At 37.6% G+C, this 20,365-nt stretch overlaps 1 protein-coding gene across 6 annotated transcripts in view; it reads right to left on the bottom strand.

Annotated features, from left to right (window-relative positions):
• Positions 1 to 20,365, bottom strand: part of Ntng1 (netrin G1) — a 329,591-nt gene that overhangs the window by 146,371 nt on the left and 162,855 nt on the right. For all 6 annotated transcript variants that reach the window (XM_077791396.1, XM_077791394.1, XM_077791397.1 and 3 more), the window contains exon 2: positions 10,906 to 11,546. In XM_077791396.1, the coding sequence (XP_077647522.1) occupies positions 10,906 to 11,546 (641 nt within the window). The remainder of the gene's footprint in view (positions 1 to 10,905; positions 11,547 to 20,365) is intronic.

The raw sequence follows: 20,365 nt of genomic DNA, 5'->3' as shown, positions 1-20,365 counted from the left end.
GATTTTAAAAAAGGCAGAAATAACAAATATGAATTTACATGCAATGTAGTCACTTCTGATTAAACTAATATGCTTAGTTCTAAAAGCAACTTACTAAACTGAAATATAGACCTATATTGTAATAGAATCAATATGTCAATTCACAGAATTAAATTACAATGATAAAACCCTCGGCCTTAACCTTTTTCGTTCTTCTATTTGGAGAAAAATTAGGAATGATCTATTTATTGAACCATTGCACATAGATCCCAAAATCTCTTACACTAAATATCAGACAGTGGTTATCATCTCTGAATATGTCAGGAAAATGCCTTTTGTTCCAACTCATTCAGCAAGACCATTGTTGGAATATGCCAACCACTGAATGAAGTCAAAGAATGAGCCTCCTCAGCTTAGACAAAGAAGCTGAGTGCATTCCTGTTTGCATTGTTTGACATATATATGTGGCTGACTATAATTTCCCATACAAATGTTAGTAGTGGAGGAGGAAATTGTTTTACTTCCTCGTTATGTGGTATTTTGCCTAAATATCCCATGTTTCTTAAAAAGGAGACATCTTTTCTTTAACGACCTACTAGCTTTAAAAAACTTTTGGCACGGGGGAATTAAGGATAAAGAGACAAATTCTTAAACTGGGTTGTTTTCCTGCATGTTAATGAAGTTTATAATTTAAATAAAGGAATTATTAGACACATTCTCTGCTTAAAATGGTGGAAACCTCAAAGGAAAATAAGCTGCTTATGCATATATTCTCTTTACAATTCAAGAACATCTCAAGGATTTAAAAAATATGTTCCAAATCAGAATAGCACTCGGTTGTCCACTTAAAATGGGTGCATACCATAAATCTTTATTCTAAATGTTTCCACCAGGCTAAGTAAAAATGCTTTTTTTAAAAAATTAAGGTTGCTGAGTTTTTCATTTACATATTCTTATATCATTCTCCCTTCAAAAGAAGGGCTTCTTTCTCCCTTTAAAAGAAGATTAAATTAGAATTTTGATGGCTGAATGGTTAAATATTGATTTAGCTTGGGAAAAAAAGACCAAGGAGGTAAGATCATTGACTATGAACTTACAAAATTGTATTATATGCAAGAGGCAACACACTTTTCACTGCAGTTTCAGACAAGACAATGTAGACCAGTGTGTGAAAGTTGAAAAGAAAAATAGATCGACCTCACATGAAGGACAAGTTGTCTTAAAATTAACTAATCATTGGTCATTTCCAAGTTTATCCACTAATATCAGTGATTTGTTTTAGTTCACAATGAAGCTACTGTATTAATTAAATAGAGTGGCAGATATTTAAATTTATGGAAAAGTATATTTATTATGGAGAAAAATTAATATTTAAAAAATTCAGTTCATTTACTTTTCTGTTTCCTCAGAAAATAAGAAACAGTCACTGTAATTTGATTTCAGCAGTAAACACAAGAAGACATAAAAATGAAATAAGTTAGAATACTGTTATGGTTTAGATGTGAGATGTCCCTAAAATCTCACATATGAGATAATGCAAGAAGGTTTAGAGGTGAAATGATTAGATAATGAGAGCCTTAACCTGATCAGTGGAATTATTCCGTAATAGGGATTAACTGGGTAGTAACTGTAGGCAGACAGGTTGTGGCCTGAGGAGGTGAGTCCCTAGGGGTTTGCCCTTGGGATTTATATTTTGTCTTTCTTGAGTGGAGTTCTCACTCTGCTTCCTGGTACCGTGTTCAAAGCCCCACTTCCTTCAGCCACACATTTCTTTTTTTTAACATTTTATTTTTTAGTTTTAGGCAGACATAATATCTTTATTTCATTTTTTTAAAATGTGATGCTGAGGTTTGAACCGATTGCACTCGACCACTGAGCCACAACCCTAGTCCCCAGCCACTCATTTCTACCATTATGTTCTGCCTCACGGAAGGCTCCAACGAATGGAGCTGGTTCTCTATTGGACAGAGACCTATGAAACTGTGAGTCCCCAAATAAACTTTTCCTCCTCTAATTGTTCTTGTCAGGGCTTTTGGTCATAGCAAGGGAAAATCCAACTAAAACAAGTGCAGATGAACACCCCACAACCTAGTGTAATGAAATACGGAGCAGCCAAGGTCATGTTGAGTGCAACTCCCAGAACATTTCAGGAAGGGTAAAGCCATAGGATTTATTGACTCCTTGTATCTGTTTAAGGATGGCTCCTTTGGGAATACTGTGGGACTCCTATATCTACCAAGACCATTTCAGAGTGACTGGTGCTAGACTGAGTCATCTACAGAAAGTACAACTTTTGGAGTTAGCAACCCTATTTTGTCACTTCATTATATGAATGATGTAAGAAAAGAAAACTCCAGTCCGAATGGTAGCTATTAAGAATACAAACAACAATAAGTGTTGGCAAGGATGTGGAGGGAAAGGCACACTCAGACATTGCTGGTCGGACTGCAAAATGGTGCAGCCAATATGGAAAGCAGTATGGAGATTCTTTGGAAAAATTGGAATGGAACCACCATTTGGCTCAGCTATCCCACTCCTTGTACTATACCCAAAGGACTTAAAAACAGCATACTACAGGGACACAGGGACACAGCCACATCAATGTTTATTGCAGCTCATTTCATAATAGCTAAACTGTGGAACCAACCTACATGCCCTTCAGTAGATGAATGGATAAAGAAAATGTGTTCTATATACACAGTGAAATATTACTCAGCATAAAAGAGAATAAAATCATGGCATTTGCAGGTAAATGTGTGGAATTGGAGAAGATAATGCTAAGTGAAGATAGCCAATCCTTCAAAACCAAAGGCAGAATGTTTTCTCTGATATAAGGAGGCTGATTTATAGTGGGGCTGGGAGGGAAAGCATAGGAAGATTAGATGAAATCTAGATAGGGCAAAAGGGAGGGAGGGAAGGGAAGGGACAAGGGGATAAAAAAGATGGTGGAATGAGATATACTTCATGACCCTAAATACATATATGAAGACATGAATGGTGTGAATATACTTTGTATATGACCAGAGATATGAAAATTGTGCTCTATATGTATAATATGAATTGTAATGCATTCTGCTGTCATATATAACAAATTAGAATGAAAAATTTTAAAAAAGAATACAAATAAGAATAAGTGTTGGTGAGGATGGTGGGGGGAGACACACTCATACATTGCTGGTGGGACGGCAAATTAATGAAGCCAATATGGAAAGCAGTATGGAGATTCCATGGAAAACTGGAAAAACTCCTCTGTCTATACCCACAGGACTTAAAAACAGCATAATACACGGACACAGCCACATCAATGTTTATAGCAGCACAATTTGCAATAGCTAAATTGTAGAATAAACTTAGATACCCTTCAGTAGCTGAATGGATAAAGAAAATGTATATGTACACAATGGAATATTACTCAGCATTAAAAGAGAATAAAATCATAGTATTCGCAGGTAAATGGATGGAGTTGGAGAAGATAATGCTCAGTAAAGATAGCCAATCCCCAAAAAACAAATGCTGAATGTTTTCTCTGATACAAGGATGCTAATTCATAATGGGGATGGGAGGAGCAGCATGGGAGGAATAGGAGAACTTTAGATAGGGCAAAGGAGAGGGAGGAAAGGGAGGGGTCATGGCGGTAGGAAAGACAGTGGAGTGAAACAGACAACACTACCCCAACTACATGCATGAAAACATGAATAGTGTGACTACTTTGTGGACAACGAGAGAAATGAAAAATTGTGCTCTATTTGTGTAATATGAATTGAATTGCATTCTACTGTCATATATAACAAATTAGAATAATTTTTTTTAAAAAAGAAAATCATGAAGTATCTCTGGTTCTCAGTTTTCTCATCTGTAAAACAGGGTTAAACACCACCTGTTTCATAAATCTCTTGTAAGAATTAGAGTAAATAAAGTACTTGAAAGAGTTTTGTAAACAGAGAGCTAGACAAATGTAAAAGATTATTATTGCATATTAGTGGAGAATATTAGAATTACCTGAACTCATTTCACTCTCTTTTGATTTCCTGTAGCTTCTCAGACTATTTCTCAATTTCCTTCAGAAATTACCTTTTAAATAAATGACAGTATTCCAGAGGGTTCTGTGAATGTCCTATAAATGACCACAGTTATTTACAAATAGAATGGCCTAAAACCCCACATTATCAATGTCACCCATTCCTCAAACTTCAACCACCACATGTAAGGTCATAAATTCCAAACCTAATTCAAACTGCTTTCTAGGGCACTAGAACAGCAATTTAAAAAGTCCTTAACTGGACTGTCCACTTGGATTTCTATTACTTGAAATGGCATGACATGAATAATCAGCTAAATCACTAATTACCTGAAACCCTATTCTAGTATTTACTCCCTATGTTATGGCTCACTGTCCAGTCAATTAATTAAGAAGTCTTTCCCTCAGTTCTTCTCTAGAATCTGACTGGTCACCACATCCCACTGACTTATAAGCAGATCTCAAACCATTGCCATGAGTTGACTTCCATGGAATTTGGAGAGCTTTTCTGGATGCTCTGCTTAAGCATCATGGCTTGGCATTTTGGTTGCCCCTCATTTATGCAATGCTACATCTCTCTAGGATGCACAGACACCCGAACAGCCTCTATCACCATTGCCTTAAAATGTTTCTGACCTGAACTCAACTGATATGTGTGAATCCATATAATTTTAGGTTTCTTACGACATGTGCTACTCGGAGGGCAAGATGTGGGTATCCTTTAGAAATTTATAGAGATGGTGATGGTCCATAGGGAGAAGACAGGAAGACATCTCCCAGGACTTTAAACCCCAATTCCTAACTATTTGGAGTTCCTTAACATGCTGCGCTGTTTTCATGCATCATTTGTCTGCCTGGAACATCTCTTCTGCTCTGGCTACTTGGCAAACTAAAGCACACATTTCAAAATACTGTATAAATCTCTTATCCTCATCAAAAATTTTACTAACCTTCCTACATAAAATTTGTAGCTCCTTCTCTGAGACCATAGTGCTTTAAGCATTCACATGGTATTGTGGTTTAGATAGTGTTTTAATGTCTCCACAGAGGTTGATGTGTTGAAATTTAACCTCCATTGTGAGACATTAAGAAGCTGGAAACAATCCAACTATGGTGTTCAGAGATGAGGTTTTTGGAAGTAATTAGGATTGGACAAGGTTATCAGGGTAGATCTCTCATGATTGAATATGAAGAGGGAGGGCAACCTGAAAAGATACATACTTCTTTCTTTCACCACCTGATGTCCTGGGCTGTCTCAGGACTTTGCTAGCCAGGCAATCACCAAATGTGGTCCCTTGCACCTCCAGGACTGTGAGACAAACCTGTTTTATTTATAAAGTTACCAGCTTCAAGATTTGTTATAGAAATAAAAAACAGAATAACATGTGAAAACTACTTAAATCATGTTGTCATCAGTTTTTTTTTTTCTTTTTATGGAAGTCTTTGCATCTTCTGGATATGAGCTCCTGGAGGGCAGAGACTATGCCTCACACATCTCTGTGTGTCCTCTGTCTAACCCACACTGTCCCAGGTGGAGGATAAGTGTCTACTGATAACAGAAAGAAGGAAGATGTTCCTAAAGCAAAATCTGTTCAGTGGCAGGAGAGCTCCGCTTCAATAATGAGGAGTAATTGAGAAAGAATGGCTAAGGGCCAGGCACAATGTTTAAAAGTGTCTTGTGGGATTGCCTCTTAAACAAGAGGTGGAAAGTAAATATTTTGGTAGATTTATTCAAGTTGTCGAAAGACACTTAGAGAACTTGCAGGAAAACTGATAAGCCTCTGTAGTTTGTAAATCACTTCTGCATTACATGATTTTGCCAAAGCTATGAAAAATGCACTATCGCTTTTATGCTTTTAATCTTCCCAAATGCTCTTGCTTACCTGATGCTCCCTATTTTTGCTCTAACCACCTGGTAGCTTTGCTTCAAGAAAGTGAACTCCACCTTTTCCTAATTATTTCCAAGACATTCAAACAGTAAAGGTTTATAAATGAAAGTGATGCTTTTCTAGTGGGGAGGGGAGCTTTCTCTCTTCAGTACCCAGGCAGGGCAGCTTTGTCCCTGGCTCTTTCATGACCCTGTGATTAGGCAAAGGAGAGTGTGGTTCTGAGCCAGGCAGAGGTGAAGTGAAAATGGCATCAAAGACATTTCCTGAAGGGAGGCTGTGAGATAATGCTCCCAGGCTCCTCTCCTGAGGTAAGCAATGGAGTTTAAAAGGCAAAAAGATTCTGCAGCAGATTCCCCTTATCTGAGGGCATCATGTTCCAAGAACCCCAGTGGATACCTGGAGTAGTTGAGAGTACAAACCCCATATATACTATGTTTTTTTCCTCCCAGTTTTTCCTATATATCCATACCTGTAATAAAGTTGAATTTATATATTAGGCACAGTGAGTGATTGAAAGCAATAAATAATACTAAAATAAAATCATTGTAATAATATTCTGTAATAAAATTTATTTAAGACTTATGAATTGTTATTTCTGGAATTTTCCAGTTAGTATTTTTGGACATGAGTGACTGAAACAGCAGATACTAAACACAAAGTTTGGTGGTCTGTATTTACTATTTGGAAAACTGTACAGGAGCCTGAGTAGGTACTGAAGTAGAGAAGAAATGGAAAAAGTTACTGATAACTATCTTTATGAATATAAAGATAGTAAGTAAAAGAGATGTTGATTTGAGTTTTCTAGGCCATTGGGAAAATTTCTTTCAATTCTCATAAAGTTTTTGTTAAAACAGAATTTCTATTTTCTTATGTCTGAAACCAATAAGTCGGTACATTGCTGATAAGATATCATAAAAATAAATAAGCATATTGCCAAACGTTCATTTATCTTTCAGATGTAAGAACTATTAAAATAAATATCATTACTTCCTTGAACTGTTCACCTCAAAGAAAACATAAAGAATGTTGAATATACATTCTAATAAAATCTATGCATCTGACAAATAAAATGTTCAACTTTTTAATTAATTTATGGAACCCTTAGATGGAAACAAAATAACTAAAAAAATCACAGCATCCAATTATGTAACTAAGAAACATTTGGATGTTATCTGTACTTACAGCTTTTAAATTTAACCCCATGTCTGTATGAAAAGATGTTCAGAACAAACGTCTACTCTCTTCATTTCTTCTCTCACCCTTCATCTGAGTAGATTTTATTTATGCACTAGACGACCTTTTTGGCCATTAGAACCATCTTGCTTCAGCAGTTAATTAACACAAGTACCATAATTTAATACAGTTAATGCTACTTGATGCCCTTTAATGTACCTTCCATTAGTGATATTATTGTAGTATTACCCTGTAAATTAAAATGAGATCAAGACTAAGAGAGCTGCTCTTTAATTAAGGTACTGGCACACTGCACTCTTCTATTATTCACTAGAGAAAATCACCCTGATTTACTGAAGCAGGACATCCATAAGTCAGAATTAGCCCATGAAGATTATTAGGTTTATTGAACAATGTAAGTACTACGGACTCGCTGAGATTGCCAATAGCCATGTTTCCTCTTTCCCTCCATTATCTTAATAAATACACAATGAGAAGGAGTAAATGAAAGCAAAATAAGTATAGCAAAAGAGGAATAAATTACTTATGATGAGATTATGGTTTTTGTAACTAGTAAAATAGGTATCACATGTATTACATACTGAAAAGAACATAAATGACAATCAAAACATAATTTTCACACCAAATGATACCAGTCAGTAAAAAATAAACACATGCACAGAAAATGTAGAGAATTGGAATTCACAGCCACTTTAAACAAAGATATCTAATTAATTTTGTTTCATAGTTTAATATTTCAAGATGAAACATTTTGTATTCTTTTATTCTATGAATGTTTCCATCTGGACTCCATTCCACCATTTAAAAATGACTCATATCAATTTCCACATTTTGGTTTTCAAAGTAACAAGTAGAAAAATATCATTATCTGATACAGATGTGTAGGTAGAGGCATGTAAAATGTTGCCATCATTTCATGGAATGTTGGGGTGGGTAAATGAAACAAAGACCTCAGTTATAATTTTGGAAATATATATGTATGATTGTTTTGGAAAATAATATTTAGAACTTTCTTTTCAAATCATCAATCAATATTCAAACCTCTATAGGAGATTTGTTATATAGGAGAAAGACCATCTAGGCCGTTAATCCTACTGAAATTTTCAAAGGTAAAATAATTAGTGTCTCTGCTGAAAGGCCTATGAACCAGGCTATTGCTCAGTATTTCCCTTTAGTAGCTCTATCATGAGCAGATCTTCCTTATATAACTTGAAAGCTGGAGACACAAGGGAGCCATCAGGCTTTGCTTCTTTGGTCCCTCCCCTAAGACTAAAAATACTGCAGCCATCTGGTGCCTAGTTCAGTACATGCCAGCATTGGTTCCGCCCTGAGAAATCTGGACAGAGTGTGCAGGTGAAAGAGTGGACCTCATGGAAGGGGCTCACCTCTACTGGACCTTTCTGTTTTGCCCAGCTGCTTCTTACTAGCTTACAGTTGACTGATGAACAGGAAAAGACAGTGGAGGTGAGTCCCAGAGAAGGGAGGAGGGCTCCTGCAAATTCCCCAGAACCACAGAAGTGCAGGTGAAAGGATGGTAGGAAGACAAAAGAAAATGATAAACTTGGAGGGATTCTGAAATTTCTACATGCCACCTTCAGATGGCCTATCTGACCCCAGTGGAGAAGGCATAAAAATGTCTTTACTTTTAAAATGTATTTTATATTTTTCTTTGATCTGATTGTTTCTTCTAAACAATTGATTCTTTTAAACAATCAGATAAAAGATAAATGGATACCCAGTGCCAAAAATAAGCTCCAACAATGGTGTTTCCCAGCCACAAGATTTCTTAAGAGTGCCTTCTTGACAAGTGGAAGGGCAAGTGTTTGGAGGAAGTTGGGCTATAGCAATTTGGACTCAGATTAAGGATTTCTCAAACTGTAGGAAACTGACCTATATAAATATACCTAGCAATGTAGATCATACTAGGATTCAAATCCAAATTATTAATTTTGACCTTTAATCTTATAGATGAATCAAATACTTACTACTTGATTTAGATATACTATTGTTAATAATATCAACATCAATTATTTTCATATATGTCCTCCAGAATAAGATACTATAAATTAATAATTTTTTTTGCTAAAATGTTCCTAAGCATAATAATGGCAGCATTTTATTATAAACAGCAAACTCATGTTCAAGGCAACAGCTCCCTATCATACTGTCATAGTTCCCTGCTAATACATGAACTGCTCTCTATACCCTGGAACCTGCAAGCTTGAAATACAAATGTATCAGGGCATATATCTCTCAAAAATATTTGGCTTTAAAGATACTTTCATCATCCATCACCAAGACCTTAGTTAAAAGTTTAAAATAAGGTTCCATAGTTACAGTTTCTTTCTTCCTTGAGGAACAGAGTTCCTGCTACTTCTCCACAGCTAAGATCCTGATACCACTCTGAGAGGTTGTGCCCATCACTCTAGTCTGGGTACCCACTAAGGCCCTTTCCTTAGCAGCAGAGACTTCTTCCTCATTCTAGCATTACACAAGGTAAGTCTCCGAAAGCCAGATCTCAACACTTGTCCAGTTTCCGAGGACTGGGCTGCCCTAAGGGATGCCAGGAACCAGTAAATTGAATGAATCCTGTCTAAATTTTATGATTATTTAATTAAACCAACATGACAGAGGTACTGCTTCTATTGTTATCCTCATATATTATGACTTCAAGCTCTCTTGGCATTTTTTGGAGTGATTATAGCTTTACTTGCCTTTCCTTTATTTCCATTTTTATGAATTATACTCTTACCTCCAGTTTTCCCCACTCACTAACCTAGGCTTCCACTTTCATTAGTTGGCTATTTTGATACTATGCCACACTTGCAAAGCTGGTTGGGAATATCTATGTTGGTAGTCCTGGTTCTCATTATTCAAATTTGTCATTGAAACAACTTCAAAATTCTTGGAAACTTCATTATGTTTCTATTATATTGTCAAAAACAAAGACAGACATTTTTATTTGTACTAAACAGTGACCATTAGTATTGCAACCCTGGTCCTTCTGTGATTGATATACAAAATGAAGGGCACCAATTCAAGTTCATATTTTAAATGTGGCACATCATTTCAATACAAAAGCGCATCCAAAAACCTAAGAAGTAGAACTTGTCCCTGCTTAACAGATGCTTTATTTCCTAGATGCTTATGGTTCTGATTTAATAAATGTAAAGAAATATAGCTTTCATTTCCAGATTTTTTTTGGTCCAATATAACAAATATGAACAGATTGATGTACTGTGAGTTACAATCCTCCTTGCATGTAAAATTACAAGTTCTATTTCTTGTTTTTCAGTCCCTTATAGGACAATAGAATTTAAACCCTAAGTTTTAATTGCCTTAATGACAAAAACTGAAAACCTCCTGACCTAGGGAGTTCCTTTGTCTTAAGTAAGATACCCCCTCTTTTTTTGTTGTTTTGTTTTGTTTTCATTTGAATTCTTAAGAATCCCACCAGGCTGGGCTGGGTCTGTAGCTCAGTGGCAGAGCACTTGCCTAGCATCTGTGAGGCACTGGGTTGGATCCCTAGCACCATATAAATATAAACAAACAAAATAAAGCCATGTTGCTCATCTACAACCACAAAATAATAAATAAATAAGAATCCCACCAGGCCCACCAGGTTTCACGGCAGCATGTCTGAGATTACAAATTACTACTGAGTCCAAAGGATCTCAAATACCTTCAGAATGTACCAGCACACTGATATTCCTGAGAAAATGTTGCAGCAGAAATTGACAATTGCCATCTTAGGAACTGCAGCCTCAACACACTGGCGATTCCTTTGGACACACCCATTCCCAATTGAGGCAGACATTCTCTTACCTTCCTCGCACCTTTATGTCTGAGATGGCGTAAAAGTAGCGTGCCAGGTGTAGCTCATCTACAAATATTTCCCCAACAGCTGGCCTCAGCAGCCTTATCCTCAGGTCTGTGACTGTGAAGAAATCTCTGAGTTTCTTGGTGGTATCCAGCTGTCCGTAGAGGGAAGCCATATTCCGTAGCCGAGGTCCAGCAAAAAATGCGAACCTGTCTTTGATTTCGAAGTGGATTATTTTGCTATTCGTTGTATACCCCGTGGAGTACTCTTCTGTGCAAATGATTTCCAAGACGGTGTGTTGTGATAAATCCTTCACAGATTTGGGGTCCATGTGAAAAGCATCCAAGCAGTCTGTGGCATAGTACTGATAGGGTTGCCATGTTCGTCCATAGTCGAGAGATTTCTCCAGGATCATTTGATCTGGACGCCCCGATTCAAAGGTAATAACTATGTTGTCTGTGAGCTCAATGGTTTTACTCCAAGACAGAGTGATGTTAACTTGGAGAGGCTTGGGGTACTCTTTCCAAGTAGCAGACTGCCAAAATGTGGAGGGGTGTCTTCCTTCAAAGTCAAACATCAGCTCAGGAGGGTGTGCCAGCTCAGGGGTGCTTGCATCGCACTCATTATTGCACATGTAGGGATTGCCCTGTGGAGGAAGAACAAGAGGTGCCACATTAAAACACGGGGTCAACTCAGGTCTTGCCATGTTGCTGTTGCTAAGAGGCATGAAAAGAAAAAACTTTCTCAATAATCATTTTTATTTGTTTTAAACAGATTACCCTCCATAATAGTTTTTTAAGAAAAAAACAAAACACAATAAATATGATAATTTTCTAGTCTTGTTTCCTTCTATGGACTTTAACAGTTTTTTATCCCATATGTGTTAGATCACAGAAACACTAAGACACAGAGCAACCGTCTAACAGCTCAGTACCTCCGCTCCCTCTTAGAAAGATGTTATGGAAGAGCAAGGGAAATTCCCCCTGCCTCAAGGACATTGCTTAAGAGCATAGTTCCTTAAAAAGTCATTTTTCAAGCAAGATTTTAGAACTCTCCATGAACCATAAACCCATGTCCTGCTTGAGAAGCAATGCCCCCATGCAATGTTCAGTTTCTCTCAGCTTTGCCTCCCATCCATCATACTTAACTGGGTCTCTGCTTCATAAATTCTGGTTTTAAAACATTTACTTTATTCACCACAAATCATTAAAATGTGGTACACTGCAGGCTCTGGGGCTTGGTCCAAACATCTGCCATCCTATTAGCTAGAGATAAGAGGATTGCTCAGGAAAGACTTGGGGTTGGGGGTGTGTTCCAAGAAAACCTGCTATAATCATCCCTCAGTGTTCATGAGGGACCAGTTCCAGAACCCTCATTGACACCAAAATCTACAGATGCTCAAGTGCCTTGTATAAAATGCCACAGTATTTTCATATCACCTACACGTATCCCCCCACATACTTTAAATCACCTCTAGATTACTTATAATACCTAACATAATGCAAATGCTATGTAAATAGTTGTTGTTCTCATTGCTTAGGGAATATTGATGGGAAAAAAAAATCTGTACATGTTCAGTACAGAAACAGATATCAGAGGCCTAACCACATAGTGCAGGAATGAGATGGGGTGAACCATGCTCAAACAACGAGCACTGGAGAGACTGAGGATCTGGGAAATGGTGAAGGCCGCAGTAGCATGTACCCACATGTCACCTCATTGGCCTGAATTCAACACAGTTATCAGCACACAGCAAATTTAGATTTGTTTGGGGACCTTTCTGAATTTTGTTTTTTCAATACTTCCAACCCATGGTTGGTTGAATCTGTGGAATGCAAAACCCTAGGTCGTGGAGGGCCGACTATATAAATAGGACGGTGTTGCAAACCAAACTCTGCGGCAGCCCATAGCAGCCCTCCATCGATGTTAATTACTATTATCATTATTCTCCTTCTGTCAAAGGCTACTTCCCTTTCAATCCAAACAAGTAACTGGAACTAAATCTTATTATATCACTGTCACAGTGTTATTGTAATAACACTGCTTGTGCTACACTAAGTGGCTGCTTGTGGCTTTCATCAGGGGATCGTATGGAGAATGACTGGCTCCCCATTTTTATTTATGTTATTTTAAAAAATAACAAATAGAATTATTTGGAAGCCACTACTCAGGTCCAGTAGTCCTTCCTTATCCCCAGGGGATATTTTCCTAACCCCTCCGTGAAAGCTCGAAAACACAGATAGTACTAAATCCTCTAAGTATATCTTTTTCCTATACATACTTACCTATAACCAACAGTAAATTATAGACACAATGAAAGATTAACAACAGTAATTCATAATAAAATAGAACAACTATAACAATACATGGTAACAAAGTTTATGTAAATGTGGTCTCTCTCAAGATGTTTTATTATACTCATCCTTTTTGTGGTGATGTGAGATGACACAATGTAAGGAGAGGAAGTGTGTGAATAGTAACCACACACCTTGTCATTGTGACAAGGTGTGTGGTTACTATGCCCGGGCACCTGGACACAGCACTATAATATCAGGCAGTTGATCTGATAACTCAGACCTTGGCTAAATGACAAATGATCATGTAGTGGAAATAACACGGGTTCTCTAGGCAAAGGGATGATTCATGGCCGGGGTGGGATGGAACAGGATGGCAAGAGATTTCATCACATTACTCTGAATAGTGCATAATTTAAGACTCATGAGTTATTTATTCCTGGAATTTCCCATTTAATATTTTTGGACCCTAGTTGACCATGGATAAATGAAACCATGGAAAGAGGAACTATGGATAAGAAGGAATGACTCTCTCTTGCCCTGTACCAGGTGATCCTGCGTATGGATGGGTAAAAGAATCTACCCTTTGACATTGTCCTTAGACTGTCTCTTACAATTACAATTAGATGTCCTTTTGTCTTCTTCATGAACTTGGAACTTTTTTCATACCTCTTGGATGCATGAGATGAGTCTCAAATAATGAATATACACTTTCGATATCGATGCTCAGTTACCTGCTGACTCCTATGAAATACAAGATGAACATTGGAGAATTGCTTTGGCCTCCCTAGAGGCAACTCTCTCCTACCTAGTCAGCTAATACTCTCAGTCTCTTTTTCCCATTAATGCAATTGGATCTTAAAGTTGGCAACAGGTCTGGGAGACTCAAGTATAATTGAGATGAGGCAGGAGAAAGGGGAGAAGGTACATTATTTGAAGAACAGAACTGTTTTAAAAATATACTCAAGAAATCAGTGATAATGAAAATGTTTCTGTACTTCTCTCTCAAATTTCAATTCCCTATTCCTGATCCCAGCGTCTGTGAGACTATTTATAGGTATCCCCTTCAAAATGAGCCAAGGGGGTGGGGATAAGTTTCTGTTCCAGGTGGAATAAATCATCAAATTTATTATTATTTAAGCTCTCTTAAGCATACCAGAGAGCCAAATGCAAAGCTCTGCAAACTGGCAAAGGCTTTTTATGGAGGGCTATAAATATTGTGGAATCTGTCAGGATTTATAAATTCTAAATATATGTAAATGTGCATTTTACTGGAAGGGGTCAGATTCACACAAATCTCACCTTCCTTTGAAATTTACCAAAAAAATATGGTCACTTCAAAATCTGTCAGTATGCAGCCATCTGCACAATCACTGACTTGGACACTAACCCCCGTCCTCCTGAGGAATGTGTCTTCATATGAGGTCAGGAGTGAGGGAACGAAGGGAACCAGCTCTGTGGGGTACACCAGAGGGAGCCAACAGACATTTGTATCAAGTCATGTTGAAATACAGCATTTGTTCACCTTCAGCTGAGGAACATGGAGCATGAGGACAAGGTGCTGGGACCAGAGGACAAGGAGGTACAGCCAGCTCTTCTACGGGGAGTGGGGTGGGTACCAATCCTAACAAAATGAAATGCTTGAAGAAATCTATCTCAAATGCATTTATATATACATTCAGTGTATGGCAATGACAATATCCACCATTTAGTCATCCCTGATGTGTTGGATAGTTTACTTGTCTTAGGAAAATCCCTTTCATCCCTACCTCACAGAACAGGAAATCAAGGCATAGAGAAGTGTTAAGGAACTTGCCCAAGATCATATAGCCGACCGTAAGAATCAGAGCCAGAACTTGTTCTGCTACCCCTGCCTGGTCTGCTCAATACCCAACTCAATGGAGTCCTCTGTGTGATAACACTCTCTTAGAAACAGCAGTCAGAAAGAAAATGGCTGGGATCAAATGTTTGAGAAAAAGTGTCTAAGAGCTTGTCTTAGTCCTGATGAGCATAATCATACATCTGGGATACCTTGAAATTAAGATTCTTACTTAGCTGCACAAAATACACTTAGTTTCAAAAACTTATTTTGCCATGGAGTCCCTATTTAACTTAGTAACCCCTATTGATATGCCACAGAAATAGTACCCGGTAGGGCATCCCCCTTTGAAATTCTCTATATTTTCTTATAATTGTAAACACATGGAGGTCAGACAGTACCTCACAACCCAGTATTAGTCCTTTAGTGAAGACATGGCCACAGGAAGCTCTAGGTCTCTGCTTTTGTTCCATAGGGAGGGGCACCCTTCCCCTTGGGCTGAGCAGGACGGCCAGCTCTGGGTAAAGGTTGACAAGTCTTTATGACAAGTCTCTTGTAGTTTCACACAGATCTGGTGCTTTAGGCACCTGAGAGATGAGGGCAAAGTCTCATTCACTCAACAATTTTTTATTGATTGCCTATTATACAACAGTATTTAAGGAACTTGTCTTGGCACTTGATATAACAGTAAAAAAATCCAAGTCCCTATTTTTGAGGTGTCTCCATCCTAGTTGGAGGAGATGCATTAAGCAAACAAACATATAATGCTTTATAATGGCCCATGGTGATAACTGCTATGGTGAAAAATAAATCCAATTAGAGGGATGAGTGTTAGTGGGAGGGGATGGTGATTGTAATTTTATATTAGGAGGTCAGAGAAAGTCTCTCTGATAACATGACATTTGAGCAGATTAAGAACAATTCCCAATTTACACTGGAGATAATCAGAGGAGGTTGGCCAGAATGACAGTTTCGTCCTTCATCTGACTCTACTCTTACTGATATTTTCAGCAGCATAACAATTTATTGCAATCGATGGGTAAACAAATCATTTGAAATGAGAATCTGTACCAAATGACAAAAGATACCAAAAAAAAAAAATCAATTGGACCAGTCTCTTCTTTTCAGAGCATTTCTACTCTTTGGGGAGATTAATGATTTGATTGCCATTAACATAATTTACCCAGAGACAATGACATTGTGAAAAAATTAGCAGAGGATGCAAAGAGGAAAAAAAGTAAAAGGATTTCTTTTGGTCTTTACATTTTAGGTGGGGAGAGAAAAAGAAAAAGAAAGCTAAATCTTATTCCTGATACAGAAAGCTAGAGGAGAGATTATACACTAAAATATTGAGTGTAAATATTTCACATGGGTATGATCTGTAATGCTTGTTGTTATAGAGAATTATCAATATGAAAACAATTCTTGTTAAAGGGATTAGATTAATTACATTTCAACTACTTCAACTCCACCCTAATCCTTTTTAATAACATCAACAATGGAATTTATATAAGAAAAAGCAACTTTCCCCTACTTATGAAAACAAAGAATACATCTTGCTGCTAAATCTAACAGATTCAGGCATCAGCAAGTGTAAAGTAATTATTTTGTGGCCAGCAGGCAGCCTTAAGTTGATCTTAATTTAAGTCTTATGAGCAACAGATCCTTAGCTGATTGTCTATGGACAAAGCAGAAAATATTTATGATTATGCAGATAATATTTACACCACTAAGAGATGCCTAAATTATTAAACAGATTTTGCTGCTGAATTTTTTTATAACAATTAGAAGTTTGTGGTGTTTGATTTCATTTAGAAATGTTAATATTTTACCTCCTGAAGAATTAAAGTTACTTCTTAATTAGCAATTTGTAGCCAAAGTGAAATGTTGTTATGCTGTCTTAATGTGCTTTCAGAATTAAATGGATAAATAAAATTTGAGACATGTCTTCATGGTTTCTGTTGATGTCTTCCTTCTGGCAAGTGACACTTTTAAATAAAAGAACTTCTTTTAACCTAACATCTGGTAGTTTCTTCAGAGTTTAAAAAGTCCCATAGAATCAGTATTGATGTAAAATTTGAGGTTACTAGCACTTTGACCTTGCCCTTCTTTGCTTTATCTATTGGCAAACTATTGAGAATGACAGTTGGAAATGAAGGGAGTGCTCAGTGAGATTTGCTACTGAACTGCTAAGTTACATGCCAAGCAGGCATGTACTAACAAGTGATTGTGAGAAGCATTTGGGTTAACACTCAAACCGATCTGGAAAACATCGAGACAGAGCTGCCTCACATTCATTTGTATCTGGCTGATCTTTACTTGTTTTATTGATAGGTGACAGTCACAAAAGACACAAAGGCAAAAGCAGCATTCAGGGTTAGTGCCCTAACCAGTTCCTACTGTGATTCAGAACTAGACACCATTAGGGCTTTGTCAGTGCAACTTTTTCTAAAAGGATGTGGAAATTGGTAGGAGACTCTAAAGCTTTTTTTCTCAAACAGAGGAACCATGAGCCCATGGCATACTTTAACTACTAGGCTGGGACATCCTCTTGGGCAAAATGGCTGCTTTTCCTCTTTCACTCCACCTTCGAGGGAGACAACAATAACACAGCAGTTTCTAGAAGGCTGGTGAGTGACTCCTTTATATCAAAGGTATAATTATGGTAGAGGAATTTCCATACCCAGGACCCTCTTGGGATTTTCTAGCCACTCTTCCTTGCCCTGTGTTCTACTACTGCCAAATTCTTGTTTGACTATATAATGGGAAGTCCCCTCTTTTAGGGCTTTTCTGAAGATACTGAGCCTATTCTGAGTATGGGAGCTGATGTTCACAGGTTGCATAGCTACCCCTCTTCAGGTCTTAACAGCTTTGTTACTGTCAATGGGAAGAGGCAGAGAAAAGTGAGAACTAGAGAATGTAAGATCCAAGGTAGTGGGCATCTCTTCCAGAAACCTGAAAGATAAATAACAATAACACCAATACATATGTACTGGCAAGCCCTGGTGAACCCACTCCTAGATGTAGACTATATCTCCTCAGGCAACAAGTTTCCAGTTGCTCTATAGCCCTTAGTGCATAAAGAACAATGATCTCCACATATAGCAGGATAATCTCAGTTTCTAACCTGCATTGTTAATTGGTACATTGGGTCCCAACCTGGAGTACACATATGGTGACAATATAGCCTGAATACTGTGGGAGTGTCCCAACATTAGATATCCTGATAACTGTTGGGACAAAAGTACCTCTGTATCTATCACAGCAAGAGTCTCAAGGTTTAGTTTGGAAAACATGGCCACATTAAGAATAGTAGAGGATACAGGATTCTGTTTTTATAACTTTGGAGTTAAAGTGACCAGTTGCATTTTTTAACAGAAACTTTTGCCCATTGCAAAGATTCCTCCCAGCACAGATGCAGGCTTAAGGCCTGATTGAAGTTATACCTTGTTTCAATCTGCTCCCTGACAATACTAACACCTTGTGGACTTTTTTGCTCAAAAATAAAGATGGAGAAGCTTAACCTTTCTGCAATGAGAATACTGGAAGTCATATCACAGATTATGGGCCATAATAGACACCTGCGCAAATCCCCACAGAGGATTATGGTTAGGATTTTCAAATGGGCAAAGGCCACAGAGGTCAAGAAGACCACATTTCTCAGAAGGAGCCAAATGTATTCTGAAGCCACAAGCCATGCGAACAGATTCCTATATGTCAATCTAAATCATGACTATACATGTACTGGAGAAAAAATAAATGTTAACAGAAACAAGTGAAATTGAAAAAGAATGTCTACAGGAAAATATTGTGCTATGGTGACATTATTGAATATGCTAGGGAAATTTTTAATATTTATTTTTTAGTTCTCGGCGGACACATCTTTGTTTGAATGTGGTGCTGAGGATCGAACCCGGGCCGCACGCATTCCAGGCGAACGTGCTACCGCTTGAGCCACATCCCCAGCCCAAAAATATTATTTTCTTAAAAAAAAAACCCACAAATGTTTGACTTGGTATTTCACCTTGTAGATGGACTTGAAATTAACCAGGACACAGACAAGAAAATTCAGAATAACATAAAGTGTTATTGCTGAAGTAGACTGTCAGCATTCAAGTCATACCAACGTGAGAGGAACAAGGGGGTAAAGCACCATGAAAGTGGAAATGTCCCGAGACTTGTAAACAGCATTACAAGAGGTAGTGTGAGCACATTAAATTGTGGGAGCTCTGACTAAAGCTCAAAAACAGGTTTCTTCTTCTCTCACATGAGAAAGCAAGTCTAGGTGGGGTTTGAAGCAAATTTGCTGAAGGCCACCAGTTTTGAGAGAATACAGGAAGACCAAAAACATCCTCTGGCAGTGACCACTCCATCATGAGAGATAAGACAAGAGAATTTCCTAAGGATGCATTTTCAAAAGTGAATGGTTTTCTGGCTTGTCCAGAAAACCAATATATTCATGTACTCCTTGTTTCTTTCAAACTCCTTTCTTCCATTGCATAAGTTTATTACTAGATACTAATAAAGCAACACTAAATGTTAAAAACATCATGAAGAATGGAAATAAGGAAGATAGCAAGATGTTTTTAATTCAATCTGTAATTAAATTATACAGACAGCCATTATAGGTTATTAATGCTCCCAGAAAGAGTATTATGTGTCCTCAAGGGTAAGTCGAGGTACCAACCACACAGAATAATTTTCAGGAATGTTCATTTCTTGTTACATAATTAAGTGTAACACCATGCTTTTAAATAAAGTACTTTATGGAGTAAAATGCAAGAAAAGTTTGCAAGCAGTTTTAGGAAGAAATGCAAAGACATTTCTTGCTTGGGGCAGATTTGGAAATGTCAAAACCCACTGACCAAGAGTCTGATGAAAGAGGAGTCTGTACATGACACTTAATCCAAACCACCCTGGAGTGGTGCAGCAAAACTATTCTTATCAGAACTAGCACATGTTTACTGTCAGACTGCAATAGTGCAAGCTTAGCTACTGCAGTCCGGCAGTCTGGCAATCTGAGTAGTGTCTCCATACCTGTCCCTTCAGGGGGATGGCAGCTCCTGGAACATTAATTTTGGAAATCTGGTTTATCCCCATAAAAGCAGAATTTGTGTTCATTGGAGCCACTTAGGGCATAATTATATTGATTGCTAGGCCCCAGCCTCAGGAATTCTCATTTTCTGGATCTGAGGATAGGCACAGGAACTGGTAGTTTTATTTTTTATCTTTATTTGGTACTGGGGATTGAACTCAGGTGTGCTTTACCACTGACCTACATTGCCAGACTTTTTAATTTTTTCTATTGAGACGCTTCTCACTAAGTTGCTTAGACCCTTGCTAAACTGCTGA

Source organism: Urocitellus parryii, chromosome 11 (genome assembly GCF_045843805.1).
Source record: "Urocitellus parryii isolate mUroPar1 chromosome 11, mUroPar1.hap1, whole genome shotgun sequence".
In the NCBI taxonomy this organism is placed as follows: Eukaryota; Metazoa; Chordata; class Mammalia; order Rodentia; family Sciuridae; genus Urocitellus; species Urocitellus parryii.
Note: the sequence above shows the minus strand (reverse complement) of the source record. Positions and strands in the feature narration are given on the sequence as shown.